The sequence below is a fragment of the Harpia harpyja genome, chromosome Z (genome assembly GCF_026419915.1).
Source record: "Harpia harpyja isolate bHarHar1 chromosome Z, bHarHar1 primary haplotype, whole genome shotgun sequence".
Lineage (NCBI taxonomy): Eukaryota > Metazoa > Chordata > Aves > Accipitriformes > Accipitridae > Harpia > Harpia harpyja.
The window spans coordinates 10,991,458-11,018,893 of NC_068969.1; the positions used below are offsets into that span (position 1 = coordinate 10,991,458).

General features: G+C 46.3%; 1 protein-coding gene across 3 annotated transcripts in view; it reads left to right on the forward strand.

Annotated features, from left to right (window-relative positions):
- The window catches only part of FLNB (filamin B), a 74,191-nt gene that overhangs the window by 19,236 nt on the left and 27,519 nt on the right, over positions 1-27,436 (forward strand). For all 3 annotated transcript variants that reach the window (XM_052775785.1, XM_052775787.1, XM_052775786.1), the window contains exons 2-22: positions 5,699-5,947; positions 6,937-7,034; positions 7,946-8,093; positions 11,259-11,377; positions 12,133-12,210; positions 12,991-13,153; positions 14,445-14,642; positions 16,361-16,498; positions 17,744-17,870; positions 18,426-18,562; positions 18,922-19,115; positions 19,461-19,574; positions 20,135-20,278; positions 20,627-20,750; positions 21,011-21,171; positions 21,756-21,846; positions 22,080-22,249; positions 24,439-24,556; positions 25,271-25,533; positions 26,079-26,676; positions 26,907-27,080. In XM_052775785.1, the coding sequence (XP_052631745.1) occupies positions 5,699-5,947; positions 6,937-7,034; positions 7,946-8,093; positions 11,259-11,377; positions 12,133-12,210; positions 12,991-13,153; positions 14,445-14,642; positions 16,361-16,498; positions 17,744-17,870; positions 18,426-18,562; positions 18,922-19,115; positions 19,461-19,574; positions 20,135-20,278; positions 20,627-20,750; positions 21,011-21,171; positions 21,756-21,846; positions 22,080-22,249; positions 24,439-24,556; positions 25,271-25,533; positions 26,079-26,676; positions 26,907-27,080 (3,606 nt within the window). The remainder of the gene's footprint in view (positions 1-5,698; positions 5,948-6,936; positions 7,035-7,945; positions 8,094-11,258; positions 11,378-12,132; positions 12,211-12,990; positions 13,154-14,444; positions 14,643-16,360; positions 16,499-17,743; positions 17,871-18,425; positions 18,563-18,921; positions 19,116-19,460; positions 19,575-20,134; positions 20,279-20,626; positions 20,751-21,010; positions 21,172-21,755; positions 21,847-22,079; positions 22,250-24,438; positions 24,557-25,270; positions 25,534-26,078; positions 26,677-26,906; positions 27,081-27,436) is intronic.

Sequence of the window (27,436 nt, forward strand, 5' to 3'; positions counted from 1 at the left end):
CAATGCCAGGTTTCAGTTCTGGTGCTTGCTCCTGGGGCAGCTGCAAGCACAAATACAGAGGAGCCAGCTCTGCAGCGTTGGCGGTTTTCCACTTGGTAGGTTGGGTTGGGAAGTTTTTCGTGGCCCAAGCTGTAAAAATGACACACGTTTGTCTTGAGATGGTCACATTGCTGGCTCAGGCTAGTCACGGTGCTGGCTGAAGGCTAGGCACTTCAACGTCTGTCTTTGTGCTTTAAGGAGTGTGACATTAACAGTCCAAGTGTAACATATCGTATTAATATTTAGTATAGAGCAACAATTATAAATCAGCTTGAGCAGTTAAAACTTGGTTCCTTTTCAAGACTGAGACTGGTGGTGTGTACTGCCTATGGAATTGCCATAATCCATTTTTTGGGCCAGTTGCCACTTAGTTAATAGGATAATAAAAGGGGTAAGAATTACAATCTAGACTCAGAGGTGTGATGGGGGAAGCAAACGAGCTCTGGTTCAGTCTGTTTTCCTCTTCACCCTACCAGGCAGCCACTTAAATCCTAATAGCTGACTAAGAAGCAGGATACTCCTACATAAAACTTAATGTTGTAGGCTATATATAGGCTTTTTTTTTTTTTAACAGAAAAGTGAGTGCTCGCTTGTTCAGTGGTGGTGTTGAATCTGCAGAACAGCTTAAGTCTGGTTGGCTGGTTTTCCCCAGCAGTCAGCGTGCAGGTCCTGTCGAGCTGCAGCCCGACGCCAGGACCTCTCGGCAGTGGGCTGACTGCAGCCTCTCCCCGCAGACGGCTTCTGCCTGCGTGCAGCTGAACAAGGGCTGCGTCTTGCTTCATGGCGGTTGCTATTTTGTTGACGTTGGATTGCCATTGGGTACTTTTAGAGGAGGAAAGCAAGTTAGAGTGGAGTAACCGGAGTTAAAATGCGCAGTGAACAGTGTAGGTGGGAATGAAGATTCCTGTTAAAGCCAAACTTGAGTGTTACTGCTTCTTGCTGGTTCTGGACCATGTGTCTAGCCATGATAACTTGCAGGCTGCCTAAAAGTGGTCATCTAAGGGCTTTTGCAAATTTGGAGTCTGCAGCTGAGTATCAGCAGACTTGCATGTAACAGCCCCAAAACTCTGAGTTCTAAGGAAACAAACAAAAAAAAAACCCAGCCAAAGAAACCCAAACCCCTCACCCTTTGGCTCTTCTAGATGGCACTTGAAAAGCTGGTTGTCTGTTTTCCCAGCTGAGCTGAAGTCCTCTTAAGTACTGGTCTGGGGCAGGCGAGAGGTCCTGTGGTGCTCCAGCCATGGATTCCTGCTTCATGCCTGGGCTCCCATAAAAATGTGTCCTTTGAAAAGTACAAGTCAAATGGCTGTCAGCAGGTATCCTGCTCTGCTGCGGTGGTGTGACTCAGCTGTGCAGGAGCCTTGATCTCCAAAGCACGCATCTTCTACCGGGTACAGCGAACCAGTGAGCGAGTGTGCTCTGGCATGTGCGTAAGTACATCTGCAGATGTTAACATAGGCATTGTAACGTGAATAAAGCAAATTATGCAGATGACCACACTTTCTCCAAAAAAGGTTACATTAAGGCTGTCTAGAGTGGTGCTGTAAAGAATTTGTTCAGCCCTACTAAATTATCTTGGCGGATGAGATGTGACAGCTCGCTTCCTCTGAGCCACGGGAAGGCAGGGATCGGTGGCTGTCGCCTGCGTGGAGAGGCCTCCTTTAATCTGCGGAAACTTGCCTGGTACCATGGAGTAAATACACACTCTCCGTTTCAGCTGAAAGCAGACAATTCGTTCCCACCTACCTAATTCATCTGAAAGCCAAACACTGCTGCTCACGCTGCCAGTGGTGGAGGTGCGTCCTCGAGGGGCTGGGCACTTGCACTGTGTTTCTGAAGCACTGACCACAAGTGTGCATCTCTATGCTGTAAATTTTCTATAAGCTCCAGAGGAGTAATTGAGACACGTAGCTTGAAAGGCTCTGTAAAGCTTCAAAGCATAGATTCTGTGAGTAATAAGTATGCCTAAAAGTAGTGTTCGTAATAGGAAAGCAGTGTTGCAAGATCTGCTGTTCGTATAATCTGTTTTCCAGCCTGGGATGGCCAGAAAATGTGTCTTGAAGCAGACCAGGGAATGGGGGAAATCCAGTGGAAAGCCAGCTGAGCTGGGGTACATGGCAGCGCCTGCAGTAGTGATTGTTGGTGCTTAAGTGTCATTGGAAACACGTTTTTTTTTTTTCACTGTTCCAAAACCTTGGCAGCATTACACTGGCAGTGTGCACTTGGAGGTGGTGGGGGATGCCTGCGAATTTGGTTGTACTAAGAGGGTTTCAGGGTTCTCTGGGCCAGCTCGGTGCTCCTTGTGCAAGACATGTTAATGGATGCTTGTCTTCCTGGGTGCCACTTGCATCTTAATGCCCAAGAGACCTCAAGGAGGATGCACTGAATGTTTTTAGTCAGTTAATTGAAAAGGCGGCAGTAAAGCGGAGGCTTTTCTGGAGAGGCTGAATGCTCGGGTGGAGCTGAGCTTTACACCAGCACTTGGAAGCCAAGCCTGCTTTGGGCTGGACTCTGGTCTCTTCTCATATATGGAAGGTCCTTTTATATCGTGATAGAGATTGCGCACCAGGGCTGAGCTGATGGTGGGATCCCCTGTAGCTGGGAGCGGGGTGCCTGCGGAAAGGGTGTGTGGGTGGCTCTGCTGGGTGCTGATAAGGTCTGCTGTCCTGCCCAGGAGTTCTTCTCCCTCCCTCCTCCCCCACCCCAAATGAAAGCAGACAAGCCCTCCTACAAGCAGGCTTGGAAAAAATTACATCATGAGATCCCTATGCCTGTCAGGAAGCCGGCAGGCTGTAAGAGCTTGCTAACTTTGCTAACGAAGTGCAGTCGCGGGGATGGCACCAGCCCCGGGGAGGAAGAGCCGTCCTGTTTCTGCCGTGACCTTTTCCTGTCATCGCGACATCAGCTCTGTGCCTGGCCTCTCTGGACAGGGCTGATGAGATGGGATGTTCTTGCTCTCGATGTGAAGCTGTCTCGTGCACAGGCTCTTTTTCCCCAGGTCCAGGACCACTGCCCAGCCGTGCCCTCGGGGATGGCGGTGGGGGGCTGGAGGAAGCTCTGAGCACGTGGCTGGTTGCTGCAGTAACCGCAGCGCATCCACATATAGCCATTATTTATGCGCTGTAAATATGAAACAGACCATTCTTTATCTCGAGTAACGTGCGTGTAGCAGTGTGCTCGAGGTGATTCTGTCCCGCTGGCTTTCCTCCCTGGGAATGCTGGATGGCTTTCTGAAATGAGTTTACTTGTAGCATACTAAATCATCACTGCGTCCACTCCAGTAAAAATGCCAGTGTCAGTACAAATCCGAAACTGAAGCTCGGAGGCGTTTCTGGCGCAGGGATGCGGTGGCTGGCGGTACGCTCCAGCGCCTTGGTGTGAGCGGGTGGTCCTGCCGAGGGGGTGCAGGATGGAGGTGCTGCAGGCACGGGGAGTGGGGGGGCAGGGGGGCTCACACCCACGGTCTGGTTTTTGCACACTCCAGCCCTAAATTCCAGCTTGTGGAGCTCAGGCACCATGGTGAGCCTGCCAGCAGGGCTTTGGGTCCTCTCTATTCTGTAAAATGCAGCTCTTCCTTCTGCTCTGTTACAACTTCTTTCAGGAAAGCTTTCCCTAATAGGTTCTAAGAGAGCATCTTCCCTCCACAGACCAGTTTGCAGCTCAACTGCTCAAACTGGAAAGAGGGGGAAATGGCTAACAGCAGGGACTGTTTAGTTGTCGATAGGAGACACACTCCTCATGTGATGCAGGCTTTTACCTTGGAACCTGTAATTAAAACCCAGCCGGGCTTAATCACCTCATAGATATCTATTGTATATCTCAGACTGGATGTGAGGTCAGCAGTGAGCAGTCAAGTGGCACAAGTTTATCATAACACTGTAAGATTAGTAAAAACTGATGTTAAAAAAAATCCAATACAAATAAAATCTGAGTAGAAACTAGACGTTAACTATCCAGAAAGGCCAAACACCATTCAAGGTCTGAAGTTACAGTATTATCTGTTCAGGACGTACCGCCCTATTGTGAAACCATGTAAATATTAACCACTTTGCCTGAGCATTGGGTTAAAGGGAACACCCTGGTGCTTACTGTTCTTGGTCGCTATTCTGTATAATCGGTATCACTTGTTTTGAAAGTCAGGATATCTTTTTGTATTAATAAGATGGTGTTGGATTGCTGCCGCGGTCTCTGTAGCTGACAAGGAGCAAGTAAGGCATGTGCAGTGGGTGTTGGGCATAGTAAGGCTCAGCTTGGAGGGCACTACCTGTTAACACTCTGAATTTGAACTGGAGAAGGCAAACAAAGTACTGAACGCTTTTTCTTTTCTAGCTAGGACTCAGTAAGATCTCTGTACAATTATTCTGGTGGCATGAAAGTGAGTTTATACTGCTGTAGTTGTCTTTACTCCAGCATCTGCTCTGGGAGCTGGAGAGGAGACAAAAGCTTCCAGGTCACTTGTAACTTCTGTTGACTAAAAAGGGGTTTCTGTAACAGTTTTCAGTGAAACGGAGGAAAGAACAGAAAAACGCTCTGCTGTAATGTGCTGCTGTGAATGAAAGGATCAGTCAGGCTGAGGGCATCCCAAAACATTGCAGCCCTGGTTTGGGTGAGCTTGGACAAACTGGAGCTGTTACAAGTGTAATACAACCTGAGTGGCAACTACGAGCTCAAAAGGAGTGCATCCAATCTGTGACTCACTAAAACCAAAGTAAATTGCAAGAACGTTCACAGAACTGTAGAGGTCACTTCATAAGGCCAAACTGATGCAGAAAAATATCCTGCCCCTTCAGACAGCTTCTTGCAACAGTCTGATCTTGCTACCCAGCAGCTTTAAACTCAGATGCATGGTGTGTCTTAAAGTAGACCTGTGATGTGGCCGCTGTGGTGATAAACTTTTGCTAGGCTAGAGCATGATATGGAAAAGCCAGAGCTGGCTTTTCCTTTTCTTCTAGCTCTGAATTTGTAGCATGAAGGGATGACTTTTTGTGCAAGCAGGAGTGTGATGGTGCGAAGGATGCCCGATGGCCCTCCGCTCGTTGCTTTGCCATTTGTACCCAGGTCATGATATATCTCAACTTTGTTCTAATTCCAAACTCTGGCTTTGCTGGACTTCATTATATAGCACTTTTTTTGCTGCCATTTTTAATGCAAACTGTTGGTGTGTGTGTGGAGGCAAGTTTCTGTGTATAAATGCAGTTTCCTAAATGGTGCTGCTAGGTATGCTCTGGGGTATTTCACGCCTGTTGGGATGCTGTTCTTGTGAACTTCATCACATGCTGTTTGGCTTCTTTCATAAGATACAAGTGCCATTAAAAATACCAGGTGGCACTTACCATATAAGTGCAAAATACCAGAGATCTTAAACTGCCAATTCTCCTAAGCTTAACATTGTAAAGCTTCAAGGGCAAGTCACACCACCCTTGGAGAGCACGGAGCTCTCAAGACAGCTGGAGAGCACTGAGTCATTGGACTCGACTCTTTCCTCCCATCTAATGTGGGGCATGAAGAATGGTGTCTCTGCCTGAGCAAGTGTCTGCAGTGACCTGGGTTGCTTCTTTTGTCCTTGATTACCTGGGCATGAGTGCAGACACAGTATTTTAAGAACGTGCCTCTTTCCTTTGGGGGGGAAATAATCAGTTGTGTGTCTTTTGTCTTCCAGATAGTAAAGCCATAGTTGATGGAAACTTGAAGTTGATCCTTGGCCTGATATGGACCCTTATCCTTCACTACTCCATTTCCATGCCTGTGTGGGAGGATGAAGGTGATGATGATGCAAAGAAGCAGACCCCTAAGCAGAGGCTGCTGGGCTGGATCCAGAACAAAATTCCTTACTTGCCGATCACGAACTTCAATCAAAACTGGCAGGATGGCAAAGCACTGGGGGCTCTTGTTGACAGCTGTGCTCCAGGTAGGTCCTTTGCTCTGATGTTCGTGTTTTCCTTACTTGCTGTCCTTGTGGCTGCTCTGCTGTTCCTATGGGAGGAGGTTTTCACTGCTGAGCTGGAGACAGGAATGAGGCTTTCAAGAAAACCTGAGACCAAAGAGGCCAGCTGTGGGAAGCAGCAAATTGTAAACGACTTGGCCAAGAGAAATACTGGCCTAAAGCAGAATGTGTGATTGCGTTATTGGAGGCGCCATGTCTAAGCTTTGTATTGGGTGCAAGGGACAAAGGCGCAAATGCTGGCTCCTAAATGCAAGAAAGACTTGTTCCCACAGCAAGTGCCAGCAACCTTTCAACTTCAGGGCGCAGCAGGAGGCTTCATGTGTTCTCCTGAAATAGGATTGCAGAGGGAGCACAGAGCAGCCAGAAGCCGCACGCTACCTGAAACTTCAGTGTTCAGCTAGCTGAGGCTGTGCTACTTAAGGCGAGTAATGTGATGAAGTGTGAAAAAGGCACAGTTTCCTCACCTTCTTGTAAAACAGCCTTGCTAGTGCGATTGCTGGTGTTCATCTAATGCAATCTGGGGTGCTATGGCAAGCAGTTGAAACTTTCTTTTCCGAATTTGCTGCAGGAGAGCCAGCAAAACATAAAGGATGGCTAGCTGTATTCGTGCTGAATTTGAAGTGGCGTCTTATAAAGCTTAAATTTAAAGCAGTGCAGTTGTGTGGCTGACTGAAAAGCTATACATCTTTAGTTGATAGGCAGGGTGGGTGGGAGTCTTTTTGAACTGGCTGTTACTGCCTGTGCCGTAAGGGCCTGTGGAGATGCTGGTTGTTGTCTCGGAAGCGTTTCAGTGAGCAGCACGTGCTCGTCTTGGTTTGGCTACTTCTGCAAAGCTGCATTCAGAGCTTTCTGTATAGCAGTGTAATACAAGTGGCTGCAGAGTTTGTACTTAGTTTCCTCAGCTGGGGAAGCTCCTTTGCAAATAACACCTAACAACTGAAATGTGCTTGCAGGCCTGTGCCCTGACTGGGAGACCTGGGACCCGAAGAAACCCGTTGACAACGCTCGGGAAGCCATGCAGCAGGCGGACGACTGGCTGGGTGTGCCGCAGGTAAGGCTGCACCGGCCGCCGAGACGCAGGCTGCTTGTGGGAAGCAGAGCGCTTAGCTTTGTACTTGCAACCAGCTTGCATTTAGATTGAGGAAAGCAGGTGAAGTTGCTTGGACACTTCCAAAAGTTACAGTTTACTTGTGTGAAATTGCCTGAGAAAGGGCAAGTTGTAATGAAACGCACTATTAGATTTCAGAGCTCTGGTTGTAAGATTTTGTGTAGGTGTCACTGCTGAAGACAGCTGGTGTTGCAGCATGTAGGTGGGGTAGGGGAAAAATCACATGTGCAGTGGTGCCTGCTTTGTTAGCCCATGGAGTGAGTTTGTTTTGCTGCATTGAATTCCACAGAAGAAAAACTCACTGGCTTCGGAAGTCACCTGCAAAGATGACTTTCAAATGGAGAACAATGTATTTGCAAACAGGGTTGTTTTCACGCTGATAAAGTTGGACAAAAGTGCCGAAGTCTCTGAAGCTGTCAGAGCAGCTTGTATTGTGGGAGCAGAAGAGACTGGTCACAAGTTTCACTTTGCAAGCACCGCAGTTCAGAGCTGTGGAACACAGGATTATGAATTACTAATTCTTTCAGTTTCAGTTATCCCTCTGTTGCTTTTCAGGGGGAATGTAGCCACCGTTGTCTTGCCTTGCTACCATTTAGTTTGTCATGGTCTCCTGAGAACCCCTTATAACCAAGGCACAAAAAGCCCCCAAATCACATTTGGACCATAATGAGCTTCTTGACTTTCTTGCCATGAGATAATAAATGATGTCGTGTGTATCAAAGGGAAAATAAATGTAAGAAATTGCAGTAGCATGCGGGAGTTTTGAAATGTAAGACTGTGTTATAGCTCTGTTTCTGTGTTGACACGCGGTAACCAAGCACTGGTACAATATACTTAATTGCACTGTCTTTCAGGTTATTACCCCTGAAGAAATTATCCACCCTGATGTGGATGAGCACTCTGTAATGACTTACCTGTCCCAGTTCCCCAAAGCCAAGCTGAAACCAGGAGCTCCTTTAAAACCCAAACTGAATCCAAAGAAAGCAAGGGCTTATGGCAGAGGTAAGGACTCAGTGAGCTTAAGCTGCACAGAGCATTTAACTCTTCAGAAAGCTGGGTGGGGTTTTTGCTTATGTTGAACTCCAGCCCTACTGTAACTGACTTCAAAGTTTCACTTGTATACTCTTGGTGTGGTGCCTAGTTTCAGAAATACGTGGATATAGTCCAAAAGACACTCCTAGTTCTAACATGTAAATTCCCCAAAGTCCCTGAACCTGTTCTGCAAGCTGCCGGCCTTGCAGTCCACAGCTGGAAGAAGTAGCATGATATGGGGCTAAACCAACCTTGATGTGAAATTTAGGCTAGCAGTATTGCTGCTGACAGTCGTTGATCTAGCAGTGAATGCTTCTTGTGATAAAGCACTCCTTTAAAGAGGAAAAACCTTTTTACATCTGTGTGTATGTAACACTGAGAAGGTTCCCTGTAGAGGCAGCCTCCAGTTTCCCAGGCTTGGTGGCAGATGTGTATTAGGGTCGGCTATTTCTAAATAAGGTATTTGAATTGATCCGTAGGTGTGATTGCTTTGTTTGCACATGCACAAAGGTGGGTTGGTAACCCTTCAAACATGAAATAGTGCTGAGCTTTTGTTGTAAAGGCTGTGTTTGCTAATTGGAAGGACTTGTCCACAGATGTTTATGCAACTGTAGATCTACATAGGCATTCGTATTTTTAACTTACCTTTTAAATAGATAATTCCTGTTACTTCTGATGTGGTTCTACTCTAGATTGGAATACAATCACAACTAAATGAATAACATAGTTTTACCTTTAATGTGCTTGGTGTGTAGCTAGACATCACTTGGGCATTACACTTTGTTCTCCATTCCATCTTTTTTTTTTTTTTTTTTTTTTTAGATCTGGGGCCAGCTGCGCTCCTTCGAGACTTTTAGAATTAGTGGGTTTCAGAATTGAGTGTACAAGAGCGTAATGGAAAGAAACAAAACTTTCCTTTTTTTTTTTTTCTGTTTTTCTTGGGGTTTTGTTTTGTTGGTTTTTTTTTCAACCTGATTTTCCATTGAAACTTAACTAGTGGAATGAGTGGACATGGACAGTATCTCTGCACTGACGAGCAGTCACTATAGTCAGAAGTGGGTTTAGCATTTACCCTACTTGGGGTTTATGTCCTTTGTTGATGCCTTCTGTCGCAAACCTCGATACATAGACACGTTTGTCAGATCCTAAGTATATAGACTACCTATACTCCACTTACTGTGTAAATGACTGATCAGCCTGCCTCAGTCTGTCAAGTCTGGCTTTAGTCATGTTCTTATTCTTTCAAAAACTGGAATTATTTTGTTGTCTACTTTTGTGCATGCAGTGCTCTGGAGCCATTGTAATGGAAATTATAAATGGTGAGAGACTCTTCTTGAAAGATTGATGTTTTCCCAAAGTTAGTTACCAAAACAGATTCACTAAATATAATTGACAATTCTGACTGCTAACATACGTCAGAACCGAAAGGTGACTCCAGCAGCAAGGGGCTCACTGCCAAACTGGGCAGGGTCTTTTGGACAAATGAGTAACAGGTCTTCATGCTTCTAGAAAAAGGTGATTGTCAGGTGTGAAGTTGGTCAGTCTTAGCTTTTTTTTTATTGCTGTTTTTTTATTAATAACCTCCCAATGTGAATCTTAGTTGTAGCGCATCACCCTGGACACTGCAGTGGTGTACTCCTAGGGCGGCTGTGTGTAGACGTGATGTGAAGTGAGCCTGCAGAGGTGCTGTACGCAGTTGTGTGCATCATCACTGACCCACTAGGAGCGCTCATTTACCCAGCCAAAGCAGATCTCTGAGAAGAGAATAAAATCTGGAAGATTAAATGTAGGCTAAGAAAGTGCTGTGACTAATGCTGTCCTGGCTGAAGCCGTCTGCTGAGGATAAGCGATCCTTCTCGTGCTTGCAGAAGGAGAGATACTTGAATACCATATCCTAATGCTTGTGTGGTGGTCTGAAGATACGCAGGCCGAATTTATAGCTGTTTAAACTAGATTATAATCTAGGGCTTAGTCTGACAGAATGAATATGTCAATTGTTAACACCTTATCGGAATGCTCAGATTTCCTAGTAAAAACATGATCTTCCTTGCACTGCTCTCAAGTTATTGTTTTCTGAAGATAAACAAGTTCAGGAATTCTGTTGTTCACAACCACTTCCTTTATAATCTATCAGACGTTGCACTTTCCACTAATTGTGCTGTGGAGCAGTAGTGCCCATGGTTTTATGAATAAGCCAAGGAGTAATTCCCTTCAACGGAAAGGTATATATGTTTGGGCTAGTCTGGAACCAGCAACTTTGGGAAGTTCTTCCACCCACTCAGTCTGACACCACCATGACAGGTGTCGTGACCTGGGGCTACGTATAGGGAGATGATGAAACCCTGCTGGTAAATGCATGCTGTAGCAGGCCCTGTGCTGAGGAATAAGGAAACTCTGATTAAAAGTTAAGTGGCAGTGGCACTGAACTGCAGGATTTTCGTGGCTTAGAGAGGTCCCTGTGTGCCATTTGTACAGTGTTCACTCTGGCAAAGGAGTTTGAGCAGCTTTCAAAGAGTAATAAATCTGAGCAGTGTCTGTAGAGCTGAGTTCTGAAAATGGAGTAAAATGGGACAGTATAGGTAAGAACTGTCTTGCTTAAAATAAGTCTTTCACCCTTGGCTCTAGGATAATGCCTTTACCAAGAAGCTTCCCAAAATTTCTCTCCTGCCTCCCTGGTTGCCCTTCCTGCGGTGCAGCACTATTGCAGCATTTAGCCGCATGAAGCAGGGCAGCTCCTAAAGAGCAACTAAGGCACATACCCTGCTCGCTGTCAGTGTCGGCTGGGCACTCGCCAGCTGTGGGGGTGACTCTCAGTGCCTTGCTCAGGCAAACGGGGTAACTTGTTTTCAGCTGAAACCAGATGCCAGCCGGGTTCCTGACTTGGCCAGAGATCCTGAGATGAGTTGAGCACCAATGATTCAATGAATTTTTAAAAATGCTTGTATTGTAAGAGTAGGGGTTATTGTGAGCATGGTGCTCTGGGCAGCTGGTGAAGAGATGTCATGCAGTGGCCTGGGGAAGCTGGTGCTGGGGGCTTGTATGGGAGGATGGGTTGGACAGCTTGTGGGTAGCCTCCAAACTACCTTTTGGGTTTTGTAGCAACAGCTGATGAGCTGCTCTGTGTCTGTCTCACAGGGATTGAGCCTCATGGGAACATGGTGAAGCAGCCTGCCATCTTCACGGTAGATACCATCAGTGCTGGGCAGGGAGACCTGATGGTCTTCATAGAGGATCCAGAAGGAAATAGGGAGGAGGTATGTATGCTAAACATTCTTTGTGGAAGAGTAAAGCTGGTCTGAACGCTGAAGTTTTTGCAGTAACCCTCATCTTTCACAAGTGAGGTCTTAACAGATAAGTAATCTAAAAAGAAGTTGCAAAATACCAACTATCAAAAGTGCAAGCCTCAAGCTTTTCTTCGTAATTGCGTTACTGGATGAACTTGAAAAAAATGTCACTATCTGCAACTAAGCAACACAACTCCTATGTCCAGTAGTTGCAGTGATTTAGCTTGACTGGCCAAGTACTTTCTGACACTCTTTTAGATAACACACATCACTAAATCACTGTCTGCTCTTACTCATTCTTCAGGAATGGCTAAAGCAGCTATTTAGATGCCATGAATCATTTTGAGTTAAAATGCTGGTTTTAATGTTTATAGAAACTTCTCATCCAAGTGCTCCACTTGATCATGTTACAACATTCCAGAAAAATACAGCTGTACGTTGGACTTAACGTCTCCTCAGTTTTGGCCTGCCTTAGTAGAGCAATTAACAGCAAGGGAAAGGGCTGAGGTGGGGAGAAGGTAGATTGCTTTGTCTCATATAAAGACAAAACCAATGGGTTTTTTTCCATATGAGAAGAGGAGGTAGCAAAGATCCCTGCTCCCACAGCAATGTGACTCTGACATTGCTGACTCTGGAAATAGTTTGCACTATCAAGTGCTACCCAGGAGAGTCTTAGGCTGGCATGCGTGGGCACAGCTCAACAATGGATGTGTTTTCTCTCCTAGGCAAAGATAACACCATCCAGTGACAAAAACAAGACCTATTCAGTTCAGTATGTGCCAAGGGTTACTGGACCTCACAAGGTAGGTTGTGTGTCAATAACTAGTATTCTCTTGCGCTGCTCTGCTGGTTAATGTGAGCCCCCGAGGGCTGCCTGTTTACTGATGGCAGCGTAATAGCCACTCTGGGCATCCTGAAGAAAAGGTAACCTGATGTGGCCTTAATTCTCTGTCTGGGCTATTAGGCTGCCCCTTCTCAAGGGGGAAGGGAGCTTGCGTTAGGAGAAGGTGTGTGTGTGTTTCGGTATCAAGTGCTACAGCTGGCTCTCCTCTCATGTGAGGCCACTTCTTGCAGCTCATGAAGCCAGTTCTGTGAGTTGTCACAGAGGTGCAGAGGAAAATACCAGGTGATTTCTATAAGGCGTTTCCTTAATGGTATTGTACACCATAGGCGTTTTGCAGAGAAGGTTCCCCACCCAACTCTGTCCCCAGATGCCTGCAGAAGCAGGTTTACGATGGGTGATCCTATTGCTTGGCACTTGCCTGAGCGGCTGGTCCGCACAGCCAGCCTGAAAAGATAAATGCAACTTCTGTTGCCACCTCGTTGCTGGCTGGCGATCTGCCTCTTGTTGGCACATCCAGATTCAAGCACCCCGCTGGTGTGGCTGACCCCATGATCAGTAGCACTTTAAGGAGGTGGCCAGCAGTTACACTGCATGGACAGGATGAAGGTTGTGGGGTGGATGGTCTCTCTCACCTCTGAGGCATAGACTCGCTGTGCTAGGAACACGGGTGCTCGACCCGTCGCTGGGCTGTCTGGCGGTGACGCTGAGCTGGGTCGGATCTGACACTGTCTGTCTCTAGGTTTCAGTCCTGTTTGCTGGGCAGCACATCTCAAAGAGCCCGTTTGAAGTGAATGTTGACAAAGCCCAGGGAGATGCGAGCAAAGTAACAGCAAAGGGACCAGGACTGGAGGCGACAGGGAACATTGCCAACAAGCCTACCTACTTCGACCTCTACACAGCAGGTAAGCAGGATGAATGAGTGCTGAAATCCTGCAGCTTCCACAAATGTGAAGAGAACCTAAGCCCTGGAGGAATAAACAAACAGAAAAGTGGATGAGGATTTGTAGCCCCATCTAGTTCAGAGGTGAAATAATAGCCAGGCTGCTCTGGAGGCTTCAGCTGTGTATGAAACATTTGAAGTATGGGGCTGAGCTGGGGCAGGAAGGTGCTAAGCATTACCCAGAAATTCGCCATGCACTTGCTGAATGGCAGCAGGCAAGTTCCTGGCTGGTTTCTTCCCCCAACTCATTTTAAACAGGAGTGTGAAATGCCCACCTCTGAAGAACGAACTGTGAGTAAACTGTAAAGGCTTAATGTGTTCTGAATTTAGCTTTACAGAAAGAATCTGCCACAGTGGTACTTTTGAGTTCATACTTCAGTGCCAAACTGGTTTCAACCTCTGTTGTAATTATTAGAGGGCTACTATCTTCATTAGAGCATCTCCATCACGTGACTTGTTGCCTGCTGTTAGGCTAATGCTGTAGCCTAGAGGAATGAGTCAAGAAGATGCTACAAATGCTAATTCATATAGAACAATGTGAAACTACTTAGAGCAGTTACTTGAAGTATTTAAACACCAGAATATGCTGAGTAGCATATTTTAAATTGCCTTCTGCCTGAGGGTGCTTAGAAGTAAAATTAAATGTGGTTATAGTGAGGGGAAGTGTTAGGTTCAGCCTTTAATTGGGAGAGGGAGTGGTCTGAATCATGTAAAGACATGTCTGGCCTCCAAAAGTGTCTGGAAAACTGTTTTTGTTGCATGACAAGTTGAATAAAACATGAGAGGAGCAGGTGTCTGAACAAAAGCGAACACGTATAGTCCGGCAGAGAAGGATCCTTGTCCAGACCAGCACGCACATTGTCCGAGCTCTTAATCTAAACTGCTTCGAAGCTTGAGAGATTGATCTGACTGGTAAAGTTGTGGGCTAGTCTGTGACAGAGGTGCTACAGGGTGGTAGCAATAGGGTAATCAGGCTGTGTGTGTATTCAGTACTGTAATACTGCTGTGAAACTCTGTGGCTGGAGCAGCAGAGCCCTGTCAGTTTGATGGCTTCATGGAGATGCCACCACCCTGTCTTGCCCCCTCCCCACTTGAATGTCTGGTTGCTGTCAGCAGAAGCTGAACGTTTAGGCTGTGCCTGGAAATGGTAGCAGAGGACAGCTGGCTGAGCCCAGGCAGCTGGCTGTGATCCTAAATGCAGTGCATGTTGCTGTGGGGAAGCCAAGGCTCAGCTGGGCTTGTTTCCTTCGCAGGTGCTGGTGTGGGTGATGTGAACGTGGAAGTGGAGGATCCTCAGGGGAGAGGCCTTGCTGAAGTTGCAGTAGAAGACAAAGGCAACCAAGTCTACCGTTGCACCTACAAACCTGTTCAAGCTGGTCCTCACGTTGTCAAAGTGACTTTTGCTGGGGAGGCAATTCCCAAAACTCCTTGCACTGTCCTCGTTGGAGAGGGTATGCTTTTTAAAAATGCGCCTAGATGTAGATGGCCACTTTTCTCCTTGGATGTGATCACAGAATATGCTTGAATCTTGCCTTGGACATTCTCTTACCATTCAACATCTTGAACCTGATTCAGTGGGTCACCTGGGTATTCACAGGGTGAAACAGTGCTCTCTAACAGTAATATGGCTTTTGTTGCTAGAGTTCCCTCTCTGCCTAGACCTCTGAACATTAAGCTGCCCTTTGTATTTTTTTGAGGTGTTTTATGCAGCTATGCAGTGTCTTGCTGTTTTCCACCTTTGTTCCTCAAATGACTATATTTACTGTTTTCCTCCTTAACTGACACCTAACTTGCTTTCTGTTCCATCCTTACGTGCTCCTATGCTTTTAGATCTCTGCTCATCTCTCCTGAGCTACCCTCCATTTGTGGAATTTTGGACTTCACTGCTAATGGCTTCATAGTTGGTAAGAGGTGTGCAGGATGCTCTGTCATGTTTGCTTTTTGTAAGCTTCTAGCCTGCAGCTTGTCCCGGCCGAAAGGGTTTTTGGTTTTGTTGGGGTTGGGGAAGAAAGTTGCAAGTGAACTGAAGCAGTGTGTGACCCAGTCAGTGAAACTGGCTTAACCACAGGCTGCCTGACTCAGTTGTGTAAAGGCTCAGCGAGCCGTTCCCACTCCACATTGGGCACACTTCTGTATGCTCCCACTGAGTTTTCAGAGCTAGCAGATGGCATGCGATCTTCGCTTACACCGTCCAGTGTAGGATGCGGAGCAATGTTGGCTGCTGCAGGGGTGAGGGTAAAACCTGTAAGCTATTGAAACAAGTAAAAACCTTAACAAGCTGCTTGGCAGACTTGTGCTCCTGCTGTAAGCACGGCGTATTTTGGGGAGATGCATGTTGGGTTTACACTACTGGGAAGCTGTGATTATTTGTAAGTCTCTTCAAACCCTTCAGGTCTCTGGAGTTGAAGGCCACGTGATAGCTGGGATCGTGTAATGAAAACTGTTCATAAGTGCGTGTTACTTATTTACGTAGCCACTCCGCAGGCCTGGAGAGGCACTTGGAGTAAACGGGTCAAGCATAAGCTTAAGCTCAGCCATATGTAACCTACCGCCCCTACCCATGGCTACTTCGGTCTGCAGAGGGCTTGATGGCTTCTCTTCTGAAAGCATGAACTGTGACAAGCAGGGGGTTTTGGCGTGACATCTCTTAACGAAGCACGTGCAGAACTCGGCTTTGCTAGTAGCAGTTATTCCAGTCATGTGCTTCTGAAAGAACAGCACAATAATACTGTTCACTGGGGCTTATCTGCAAAGGGAAACTTCACCCCATGCTGCAGTGTGCCTCTCAATGTGAAAGGCATCAAGAAGTTTGTGCCTAGTACGGTGAATATCTGTACGCGATAGCGGTGTAGGAGTTTTGTATTGATAACTGGCATCAAATTGGAAAGCAACAGGGCTTCAGCATTTGCTTTAATTCTCAAAAATGGCCCTTGAGAGGGTCAGCGTTGCCTGGCTGCACCGAACGCTACTGCCCAGAAGCCATGGGACATAGACAACAGCTGGGCAGACTCCTGTCTGTCTGCCTTAATGCTATAATGTTAAAACTTGTCCTGAAAGCTAAGCTGTGGTAGCCCTGAGTCAACATTAAACTAAAGGTTGTTCCAGGCTGGCTAGGCTACATGTATGTTGAGAATCAAAGACAGTATTGATGTCTGAAATTCCCTTGCAGCCTGCAATCCGAACGCGTGTCGTGCCACTGGTAGAGGTCTGCAGCCCAAGGGCGTCCGCATGAGGGAAACGGCTGACTTCAAGGTTGATACGAGAGCAGCAGGGAGCGGAGATCTTGGAGTGACTATAAAGGGACCGAGTAAGTATTCAGGTGAATTTGTGCTGTGGATGTGTTTTGGAGAAGGGGGGGGAAGCGGAGACTGCGAAAAGGAAGAGCAGTGAGGAGATGGTGGCCTAATGGAACAGATGGGATTTGTATCACTGTAAAAAGCCAAATTTCAGAAGGGTTTTCTGGTACTTTGTGTCTAGTGTGAAGGTTTTGATCTGTAGGGCTGGGTAGGATTACACCTGGTCTTAGGTGTCTCCATTTTAATGCATATCAGGTTAGCAAAACTGAGAAAATGAACGCATCTGCTTGCCGTGGTCTCCAAGCTTTATGGGTTTGCATTGCATCTTCATCCGATCTGTGGGAGCAAGTCACGCTCCAGGGTCTCTGGCAGGGTGGAAATCCTGCTCTCGTAAAGCTAGGAATGGCTCAGAGCAGCACTCCTGGCTGCGCTGGATGCTCGGGCACGTGAGCAGGGAAGGAGAGGGTTGAAGGAACCCACGGGCTGACACGGAGACCTTCTGCCAGGATCCGTCCCCAGGTCCTTTGCTGCGTCCTGAGCTCTGGATGTGGCCCCTCCGCCTGCACCGCAGCAGGCTGGGGCGACGGGAGGGCCGGCGGCCGCTGGCTGGTGCGGCAGGCTCCTGAGGCTGCCGGCAGCGGTGGCTGTGCGGCTGCTGCTGCTCTCCGGGAGCTGCTGTGCCCGAGTTGTACTTGTGTTGTACTTGTGAGCCGGTCACCTCCCCCCGGCTGGGACGGTATTAAAAGGTGCATTGTATTGCCTTCCCCTCCTCCACACGCACAGTGCTCTGACTGTGTGGTTTAATGCGGCTGGTGGGGCGGAGCGGGAAGCAACAGACGTATCGATGTAAATTTTAGTGTATTAAGCTTTTCTCCCTAAATTCTTCATCTTGAAGAAAATGAAAAGTAGGCATTCCCTGCATACTTGTGGTTGCAAAGTCTGACAAATGTTAAGCTTTTTTGTTTTAACATACGACATGCATCATACTGCAGACTAAGAAAATAAAACACAAGGGAACCTATTAAGTCTGGTAACTTAAAATACTTTCTGCTGTATTTCTTCTGGAAGTGTTTGCTGTCTTTGTCCTAGAGGGCAACTAGAACTAACTTCCCTTATGACCTGACCCTTTTTTTTTTTCTGGTGGAAAAAATTTATTCTTGCAAGCTAAAATAAATACTAGAAAACATGAACTTGTCTGAGTAATTGAAGGCAGGATGGAAGCTGTTAAGTTTAACACTGGACTGATCTTTCAACAGAGGGCTTGGAGGAGCTGGTGAAACAAAAAGGCTTTATGGATGGTGTATATGCATTTGAATATTATCCAGCTACCCCAGGGAAGTACGTTGTCACGATTACCTGGGGTGGGCACAACATCCCAAAAAGGTGAGTTAGAAGTAGCTTTTTTGGAATTTTTGTGCCCTTTGGTGGGTTGTGTAATTGGTGAGCTTTTAAAACAACGCTGACCTTTGAAGAAACTCTAGGGGGACAAAGTTAGTGGCAAGCAGTTGCTGTGACAGTTTATCTACAGCCTGTTTTAGGGCTGCAGCAGCTTATATTGGGAAAGCTTTGAATGGTGATTCGCATCAGTCTTGCTAAAACCAAAATGATGAATACAAAAAGCAATAAAACTTGGTGGATCATGCAGCTTGGACTTCGCTGTGAGTTTTTGAAGAGATCTGTGATTTTAGTGTCCAGAGCTACATCAAGCAGTGCAAGCCAAGTATTTGACACTCAGGATTTGTGGTGTAAGATGTAAGCACATGATGGGTTGGATGACCTCTCTGCTAGAAAGACAGTCTGCTGGGCACTGTGCCACCACATGATAGCATCTGTTAATTTGGGAAATCCAATGTAAAGCCTCATTAAAATGCCTGAGGAAAAACATGGATGCTGTATTTGTCCTCATTTCTAATCCCATGCTTTGTTTTTCTCTTGTAGCCCTTTTGAAGTTCAAGTGGGTCATGAAGCAGGTCCTCAGAAAGTGCGAGCCTGGGGGCCAGGACTGCATGAGGGGATTGTGGGCAAATCGGCTGACTTTGTGGTAGAGTCCATTGGCACAGAAGTTGGCTCTCTTGGTATGTTACTTTACTTAGTTTGCCTGAAATATTTATATATTGCAACGCTAGCAACGGACTCATGAGAAACAGTAGCTTTCCCAGCAGTAAAAAAACATGTCTGTAAGACGTTTTGGTCTAAACACAAACTTATATCAGAGTATCAAAGGCAAGTCCTAGAGACAGGAACATGTGTGATGGGGAGTGTTAATCTGTGGTTTTGTGGGATAAGATCCAGAACGGAATGATGAATTTTCTCCTGTATTGCTGAAGAAGGGTGATAAAGAGCATCAGGCTAATAAAAAGCAGTTTGGGGAAGTGGTGTTAAATTAGCTGCCACCACAAACCTAACACAAGGAACCTACTTGTTCCTCTTTCAGGCTTTGCAATAGAAGGCCCTTCTCAGGCTAAAATTGAGTGTGATGACAAGAACGATGGCTCATGTGACGTGAAGTATTGGCCCAAAGAGCCTGGTGAATATGCTGTGCACATCATGTGTGATGATGAGGACATAAAAGACAGCCCTTACATGGCCTTCATCCGACCGGCTTCAGGAGACTTCAACCCGGATAAGGTGGTGTATAAGAGTTCTCCCATGGCATAACACGTCTTTGATATAACTGTGGTTTCTGAAGGCTTCTGGTAACAGACTTGACTCTTAAGCTGCCTCTCCTTAAAACTGTGAACTTGCCGTGCTCCAGCCAGATATTACTCAGCTTTTTCTAATAACGCTGTTGTGGTTTTGATTTAATGTAAGGAAAACTTGCTGAATTAGTCCACATTCTGAACTTTCACACTAGCCTCTACTTGTATCCCGTGCTTCATGGGTTTTCTGGGAAGGACTTTAGAAATAAGTCGCTTTAGAGTTTTACTTCTGTTTCTGAACTGCAAGCTAAGACTCTTGGGGTGGTTTTTTTAGGTGAAGGCTTATGGCCCGGGCTTGGAGAGGACTGGCTGTATAGTGAACAATCCTGCTGAGTTCACAGTTGAAACCAAGGACGCTGGGAAAGCACATCTGAAGATGTATGCACAGGTAAAAAGCCAAAGGCAGCTATGTGAAACTTCAGCAAAAGGGCTTTAATATTGTTGAGAAAAATGCCGTAAGTATTTCTACTCGCTTACACACCACTTAATTCTGGGCATGTGTAATTCTCTCAAAGCTCTGTGCTTTGATCAGTGTAATGTAGTCAGGCAACAAACCTAACTCAAGACAAGGTGACTTTTCCCTGGCATATGAAATACATGGCTTTGCTTCCTTACTTGGAGTCTCCTCAGCAAAGCAAGCTGTAATTTCGTGGAGTTGTCATTTGGAAGCACCTGAAGTGTCTCTGAGACTGTGAATTTCAGGCGAGCTTGTTAAAATGTGTGTTGTAGGATGGTGTTAGGAATGAGCGAGTGTTGGATGAGGAAGACTTACAGAAGAGTAATTTGCATGTTCCTTCAGTATTTCTGAACTGCAGTTCAGAGGGGGGGGGGACAAAAAAACCCAAAACCAAAACCCACCCAACGCACTTTGGAACAGTCTTGGGCTGTTCAAGCTATACAAACATTTTTAAAGTACCTGAAACTTCTGCTTGTATTACTGCTTTTCAGGATGGAGAAGGAAACCCTATAGATATCCAGATAAAGAGCAAGCCTGATGGTGTGTTTGCCTGTTCCTATGTGCCAGTTAAACCAATCAAACATACAATTTCTGTTGTCTGGGGAGGAGCCAACGTGCCCAATAGCCCATTTAGGGTAAGTCCAGAGATGGATATTACTAGTTCTAGTCAAGTAGGACATTTGTGCTCGCAACTACTTGTTGTTACTAACTAGGATGATAAAACCTTTCTGTGAACTTCAAGAAGGCGTGCCCTTCTGCTCCCTTTTTTTAGGAATCTATCCACTTGAAAAAAGCTTTCTGTTTTTACAAGCTTACATGTTGGAGGTCTCCTGTCAGTCCAGCTGCAGCCTGCGGGAGTCAGGGCAATTCACTCTTACCTTGGAACTGTTTTCCTGTAGCCTCCATCCAAGCAATGCTCCGACTTGACTGTGATCTCGAGTGTGACACAGATGTGTGATTCTGACCCTTGTGAATCTGTGTAGGTCCTTATAGGTCAAGGGAGTCATCCTCAGAAAGTGAAAGTTTTTGGACCTGGTGTGGAGAGAACTGGCTTGAAAGCGAATGAGCCGACCCACTTCACTGTTGACTGCACGGATGCAGGAGAAGGTAAAGGCAGGCTGGGCTGTGTCTGTGGTATCAGAACCACAGGTCATGCAAGGAGGAGGGGATTATGTACTGTTTCATGCTGGTTTTCCTTGTTTCATGGAAAAACCTTGGGAAGCAGAACATTGCAGTGAATTGTGATGTGATCTGTTACATCAGTTAATGTGGTGACTTGAACAACTACTGGAAATGGGAATGTGCTGGCTGTTTGGCTAGCAATGTCTGTACCGTCCAGTAGCAAAACCTCCGTTTGCTCTTCCTAGGTGATGTCAGTGTTGGAATTAAGTGTGATGCTCGTGTGGTCAGCAATGAGGAAGAAGACATAGATTTCGATATCATCCACAATGCTAATGATACGTTCACAGTGAAATATGCACCACCTGCCGCTGGGCGCTACACTATTAAAGTGCTTTTTGCAGGAGAGGTTTGTAATCTTTGTCTTCCAGCCTGATGTTTCTGGAGTCTGTTTATCTGCTCTTTGATCACCAAGCATGTGCCAGTTCACAGCTGGCTGTGGCAGTTTATGGCTGGCTCCTTCCATTTCAGCTCATGCACTTTGTCTGGTCACTGTTTTTAAAAACACTTTTGTAGTACTTGAAGGTACACAAATGAGAGGGGTTGGCTGGAGACACTGAAGTTAAAGCATGTGATGTGTTGGGCTGGCATAATGAGTGTCGTCTCAGTGATGGCGCAAAGCTGCTTTCTAAAGGATAGAAAGCCTAAGTGACTCTCTGAGGAACATGGGAATAAAAATAAGTTTTCCTTAAAAAAAAAAAAAAAAAAAAGGGGAGGGGGGCAGAGAGGTTGCTGCAAACTGTCCAGCTGTTAAGTTTGCCCTAGACTTTGAAAGATACTACTCAGTAAGGCAGAGCAGAGTGTTTAAGTGAGGCAAAATTTTACTGAAGATGGTGCTGGAGTTAAAACAGAAGTATCTTAAAATGATTTTCTGTCTAGTTTTGACTAGTGAAGAGTGACCTGGTTATGTTTAGAACTGTGTTTCTGTTGCAGGAAATTCCTGCCAGCCCTTTCAGAGTTAAAGTAGACCCATCACATGATGCCAGCAAAGTGAAAGCTGAAGGACCTGGGCTGAACAAAACTGGTGAGAGTCGAGTTGAGATGGTGTGGCCAGTGCTGGACCGTGAGGGGCTGTTGCGGCGTAGCCACTGCCTGGCTGAGCATTGCTGGATACAGCAGGGTGGGGTGTCAGGCGATTAGAAACAACTCCATTTGCTTGGCATTTTGCTTGATTGGGCTTTATAGGTACCAAATGCTTCTTGGGAAGAGTTTCTGTGTGCAAGCTCTGCATAAATTAGAACGAACATTTTTCTTCAGGCGTGGAAAATGGCAAGCCAACGCACTTCACTGTGTTTACCAAGGGAGCTGGAAAAGCGCCGCTGGATGTGCAGTTCAGCAGCCCAGTGCCAGGAGAGGTGGTGGCAGATCTGGATATCATTGACAACTATGACTATTCCCACACTGTTAGGTACACTCCAATACAGCAGGTAGGTCTGACTCCTGTAGGAATACAAGAGTGAACGGCTGACGTTGCTGTAGTGCTGTGACCTCCCTCCCTGGTACCCGTGCACAGAGGAGCAAGCAGATAAAGCTTGCCAGGTTGTCCTGCTCCCCAGGATCCCTAAAGCCTGCAGGACAATTGGGATTGGAAAGCAGTAACACAGTTTTCTGGTGTAGCTATTGATAGCTTGTCACTGTTTTCTGGGAACAAGTGAGGTACTGAAGCAGTAGCGCACAGCTCGTGTTGTCATCCCACACCTTATCCGTCGAAGAGGAAAGGTGGTGAACCTTCCCGGGGTCCAAAACGGAGCTGGCTGCTGCACCAGCTGCTCTGGGCTGCCGTGGTCCTGCAAAGTCGGGGCCACGGTGTGCCGCCTCTCAGCAAGCTGCTGTTGTCAAAGGAGCTGTAGTGGCAAACCAGAGCAGGGACAGAAAGCACAGCGTTTGGGTGATGGTGCAGCAGCTCCTCGGTACGAAAGTGAACGAGTCGGTGCTGAGGAGGGAAGCTGGGCTGCAGATTAAATGTGTCAAAGTATTTGTCTGTATTTGAAGTTTGCCCTTGGTTTGGAAAAAAATTCAGTCTAACTCGTTTTGGCTCACAGACAGATGCTTCCTAGCAACACCATTAAAGAGCTGAAAGGGGAAGCTGCTAATAACTAGAAGTATTTTTCCTTATGCTGCGCTTGCGTGTTTATAAAGGGCCATTAAATGCCAGAATGCATGAATCTCATGTATTTCTGAAGACGTAGGTGCTGTAGTGCTGAGATGAAAGTGTTTTGCTGCTCTTGTTCGGCTGAACAAACACGAGCTACTCGGTCATCTGCACCAGCTTCCTTGAATGTAGCTGTATAAAAGTGGGCCGATACAGAGGACTGCAGCATTATTTATCTGATAATGCTGGATTAGCATTCTTGGAAGCACCCTAGAGCTAGCGTTTGTTTTTGGATAAAGCAGTTGCGTGATCTCAGGATGTGGCTGGTGTGCCCGTTTGGAGAAGATTTTGCTTGTTCAGTCCGGGTTGGTATGTAGAAAGGAGCAAAGTCATCTGAACTGCACATCTGTGTGTGAGCAGTACCAGGTTGCTCTGTTTCACGTGAAAAGCAGTGGTGAAACAAGCCAGGATGCCCAAACTAGGTTTCCCACTTGGGTCTCCTGTTTGGAGGAGTACCTTGGGTCACAGAGGAGCTGTGGACTTACAGGAGATAGTCGCGGATAGCAGTGGCAGGAAAGCAATGGTTAAAAAGAGGAGATGAAAATAGACTGCACGGTAATTAGAGTAGCCGTGTTGTCCCTCCAGGCTGTGAGCACGTAAGTCATTCCTGGACCCTGTCTTTCTTGGGTTTGTAAGCAGTAGCTTACAAATGAGACTCTGGACTCTTCAGAGCAGGGGGAGGATGGACTAGGTAGTTAAATTCCTGAGGGGCTGCGTCAGCAGCAGAGGAGCCTTGGTTTAATGCTGTTTACTCAGCCTTATCTATCTCACGGTGTTGCTACAGCTACCCGTGTGTGTGTTTTCTAGAAACAACCAAGAATAATCATGGAAGCTATTCACTACTTTGTGTGAAACATCCATGATTATTTCACTTGGGAGCTGAACCGGCCAAGAACGAAAAGTAAGCAAACAGTGAATATAGCTAAAATATGGACTGTGGTAGGAGGGAATAAAGGGAGCACACATCGTGGGCTGGAGCTTGCCATGGCTATGCGGTATTCCAGCCAAAATACACAAGAGCATTAATCTTTCTGACTTGTAGAGCTTAAAACCCTGGTATTTCAGATGCTGTAATAATACGGCCTCTTTGCAGGCTTGGCTTTAGCCTGGCCTCGCCATGCGGTGGAAGGGGATACCTGGTCCGGAGCACTGGGACATTCATTCGGCTGTCAGGTCTGAGCACCGGGAGGGTGGGAGCGAGCCTGAGCTGGAGGTTTTGCCAGGCAGCTTGAATATAGTCTAATTAAATGTTGGAAAGAACTGTCTCTTTCTCTTCCTGCATTAAATAAAAACCATTTAATACTTTGAAGGGCTGCAGTGGGATGAGAGATTGAGAGTCCATAAACCCGTAAGTTTGGCTGTGGTCAGCTAAAATGGATTAGGTGAAGTGGTTATGTACTGCTTGGATTTTAGTGCATCTGTATGAAGTGAGGAACTGAGCTAACTTGTAAATTCTCCAACTAGGGTCCAATGAAGGTTTTGGTAGCTTACGGTGGTGATCCTATCCCTAAAAGCCCTTTCACTGTGGGCGTTGCTGCTCCGCTAGACCTAAACAAAGTTAAAGTCAATGGACTCGAAAACAGTAAGTACCTCTGGGCTGGAAGCCCCATAGCCTGCCTCTGAAGTGTCTCCTGAATCTGGGTCATAACCAACATGTCCTGTTGGAACAGAAGTGGGCAAAACAATCTTCTTTTTAACTTGCTACAGTTGGGGATCAACCAGCTCCAACTCTATAGCTTGATCACTCTTAGCTGGTCCTCTTGAGGACTGAATTTCAATTTAGGTTTTGTCTTTGGGGGGGGGTTTTGGCAAAGATTACGTAGCAATGTGGACAAAGCATGTGTTGAGGTTTAGTCCCCTATGGTGAACAAAGCTGGACTCTTCACCAGGCTGGGCACCTGCTGATGAAATCTGGTTTCCTTGGGGCTAGATGGCTGTTTGTTCAAATATATGTAACTGCTACGGTGCAGAATGTCATTCATGCAGTCTCTTTGTTTTCTAAAAGTGGAAGAACTTAGGGCTGTGAAATATTGTTGCATTTCTCAAGTGAGCCTCTAATACTGTCAGGCCATGTCGTACAGGCTTGATTAGCACTGTAGCTTTGTAGCTCCAATTAACCAAAGCACTTGTTTATTTTTTTGTTTGGTTAGGCAGGGTTTTCTGCATGCAGAGGGATGCAGACTGAGCAGGGCTCTGCCAGTGCTTGCTCCCTCAGTGGTGTGTGCATGAGAGATTTCTTGGAGCACTGTCTGATGTTGAGTTCTTAATGTAGTAACATGGGTTTTGTCTTTTTCAGGAGTGGAAGTAGGGAAGGACCAGGAATTTGTAATTGACACCAAAGGAGCTGGTGGGCAAGGTAAACTGGATGTTAATATTTCCAGTCCTATGAGGAAAGCTGTGCCATGTCTGGTGGAACCGGTTCTGGGTAAGGAGTGCAGCACTGCAAAATACATCCCAAGGGAAGAAGGACTGTATGTGGTGGATGTGAGTTATGATGGCAACCCAATCCCAGGGAGCCCCTATACTGTGGAGGCCACGCTACCTCCAGATCCCTCCAAGGTAAGTGAACGGTTTAAGGCTGTAGCAGCAACTGATACCCGAAAACTGCATTATGGGCTATTGCATGAGACTTGACTTGGCTTTGGCTAAACCAGACCCAGGAACATCCTTACTCAGAGTGCTGAGCCATTCCACTACAAGCATCCTGCATAGTGTGGCAAATGCAAGTATTGCTCCTAATTTAATAGAAGTTGGCCTCATGAGCATCTCGAATGTGTTAATTGAGATGCTTCTTTCTAAGGAAATAGATTCAAGAAAAACGTGTGTACAGCTATCAAATATTTTAACATTTCTACCTTTTATATCCCATGGCTATATAAAAACAGCTGTGGTGAGAGTATGAATATCCTTGCCTAGAAACCTCTTTGGAGGAGAGATACCAACTTTACAGTAAAACTGGGAGGAGTGGCAAAGGAGGTGTTGCTTTCTGTGTATTTTTAAGAGCTTGTTAATCAAGTCCCACGTACAAACAAGTCTAATTAGGCAGTCTGTGCTGGTAGTAACATGAAAAAATGAGTTTAGTTCAACTGCATATTCTCTTCTAGGTAAAAGCTCATGGTCCAGGTCTTCGAGGGGGCCTCGTTGGAAAACCAGCCCAATTCACGATAGATACCAAAGGAGCAGGAACTGGAGGTTTGGGTTTGACAGTAGAAGGCCCGTGTGAAGCTAAAATTGAATGTTCGGACAATGGCGATGGAACCTGCTCCGTCTCTTACCTGCCTACGAAGCCTGGAGAGTATTTTGTAAACATTCTTTTCGAAGAAGTTCACATTCCTGGTTCGCCGTTTAAGGCAGACATAGAAATGCCGTTTGATGTTTCTAAAGTCATTGCCACGGGCCCAGGTCTGGAACGTGGTAAAGTAGGTGAGGCAGGGCTGCTGAACGTCGACTGCACAGAAGCAGGTCCCGGGGACCTGCGGGTGGACATGGTGTCGGATGCTGGTTCCAAAGCCGAGGTCCAGATCGATGATAACAAAGATGGGACCTATGTCGTAACGTATGTGCCACTCTCAGCTGGCATGTACACGATCAAGATGAGATACGGAGGAGAGCAAGTGCCTAAATTCCCAGCCCGGGTTAAAGTGGAGCCAGCTGTGGACACAAGCAGAGTTAAAGTGTTTGGGCCAGGAGTGGAAGGGAGAGGTGAGAATAACTGCTGTTGTTATCAGAGTTTGTAGGACTTTCAGTCTTTTGTCCTGCACAGAGTATTCTGAGCATTAAAAGCTGTAATAGCCTTGCGTGTTCCCATGGTGACGCTTGGACGAGGTTTTTTCGTTGTGTTCCCAAATGCATTATCATGCTGGTTCACAAGATGTTTTGTCATTGGAAATACATGCGATTCTTGAAGTGACTCTTCAAAATGTATCCTGCAGATGTCTTCCGAGAAGCTACAACCGAGTTCACTGTGGATGCTCGACCTCTAACGAAGGCTGGTGGCGACCACATCAGGACGCAGATCACAAGCCCGTCCGGCTCCCCCACGGACTGTCTCATCCAAGATAATGCCGATGGAATGTATTCAGTAGAGTACACGCCGTTTGAAAAGGGTAACCTCTGGGTTTTGGTGTTTTGTTTGGTTTTTTTTTCTTCACTTGAGAGGGGAAAACCAAGAACAAGCAGCTCTCCTGACACTTTCATCTGGCAAACTGCTGAGGTCTGCCAGTAACTTGTTGGCATCTTAGCAAGACTTTTGCCAGCAGAGGAGCTAATTCTGCAGGAAGTAGCTCTATTTTAACTTGAAGAACTGACTTTTACAGTAACTTGGCTTCAGAAGAACAGTGCATAGATGGCATCTCGGTTATGAAACATTAGTGAAGTCTTGTGAAATGCAGGAGGAAGCTCTTACCCATATACTGATGTTTAAGTCTGTAGCATCTTGTAGAAGTGATGTTTAGTGATGAGA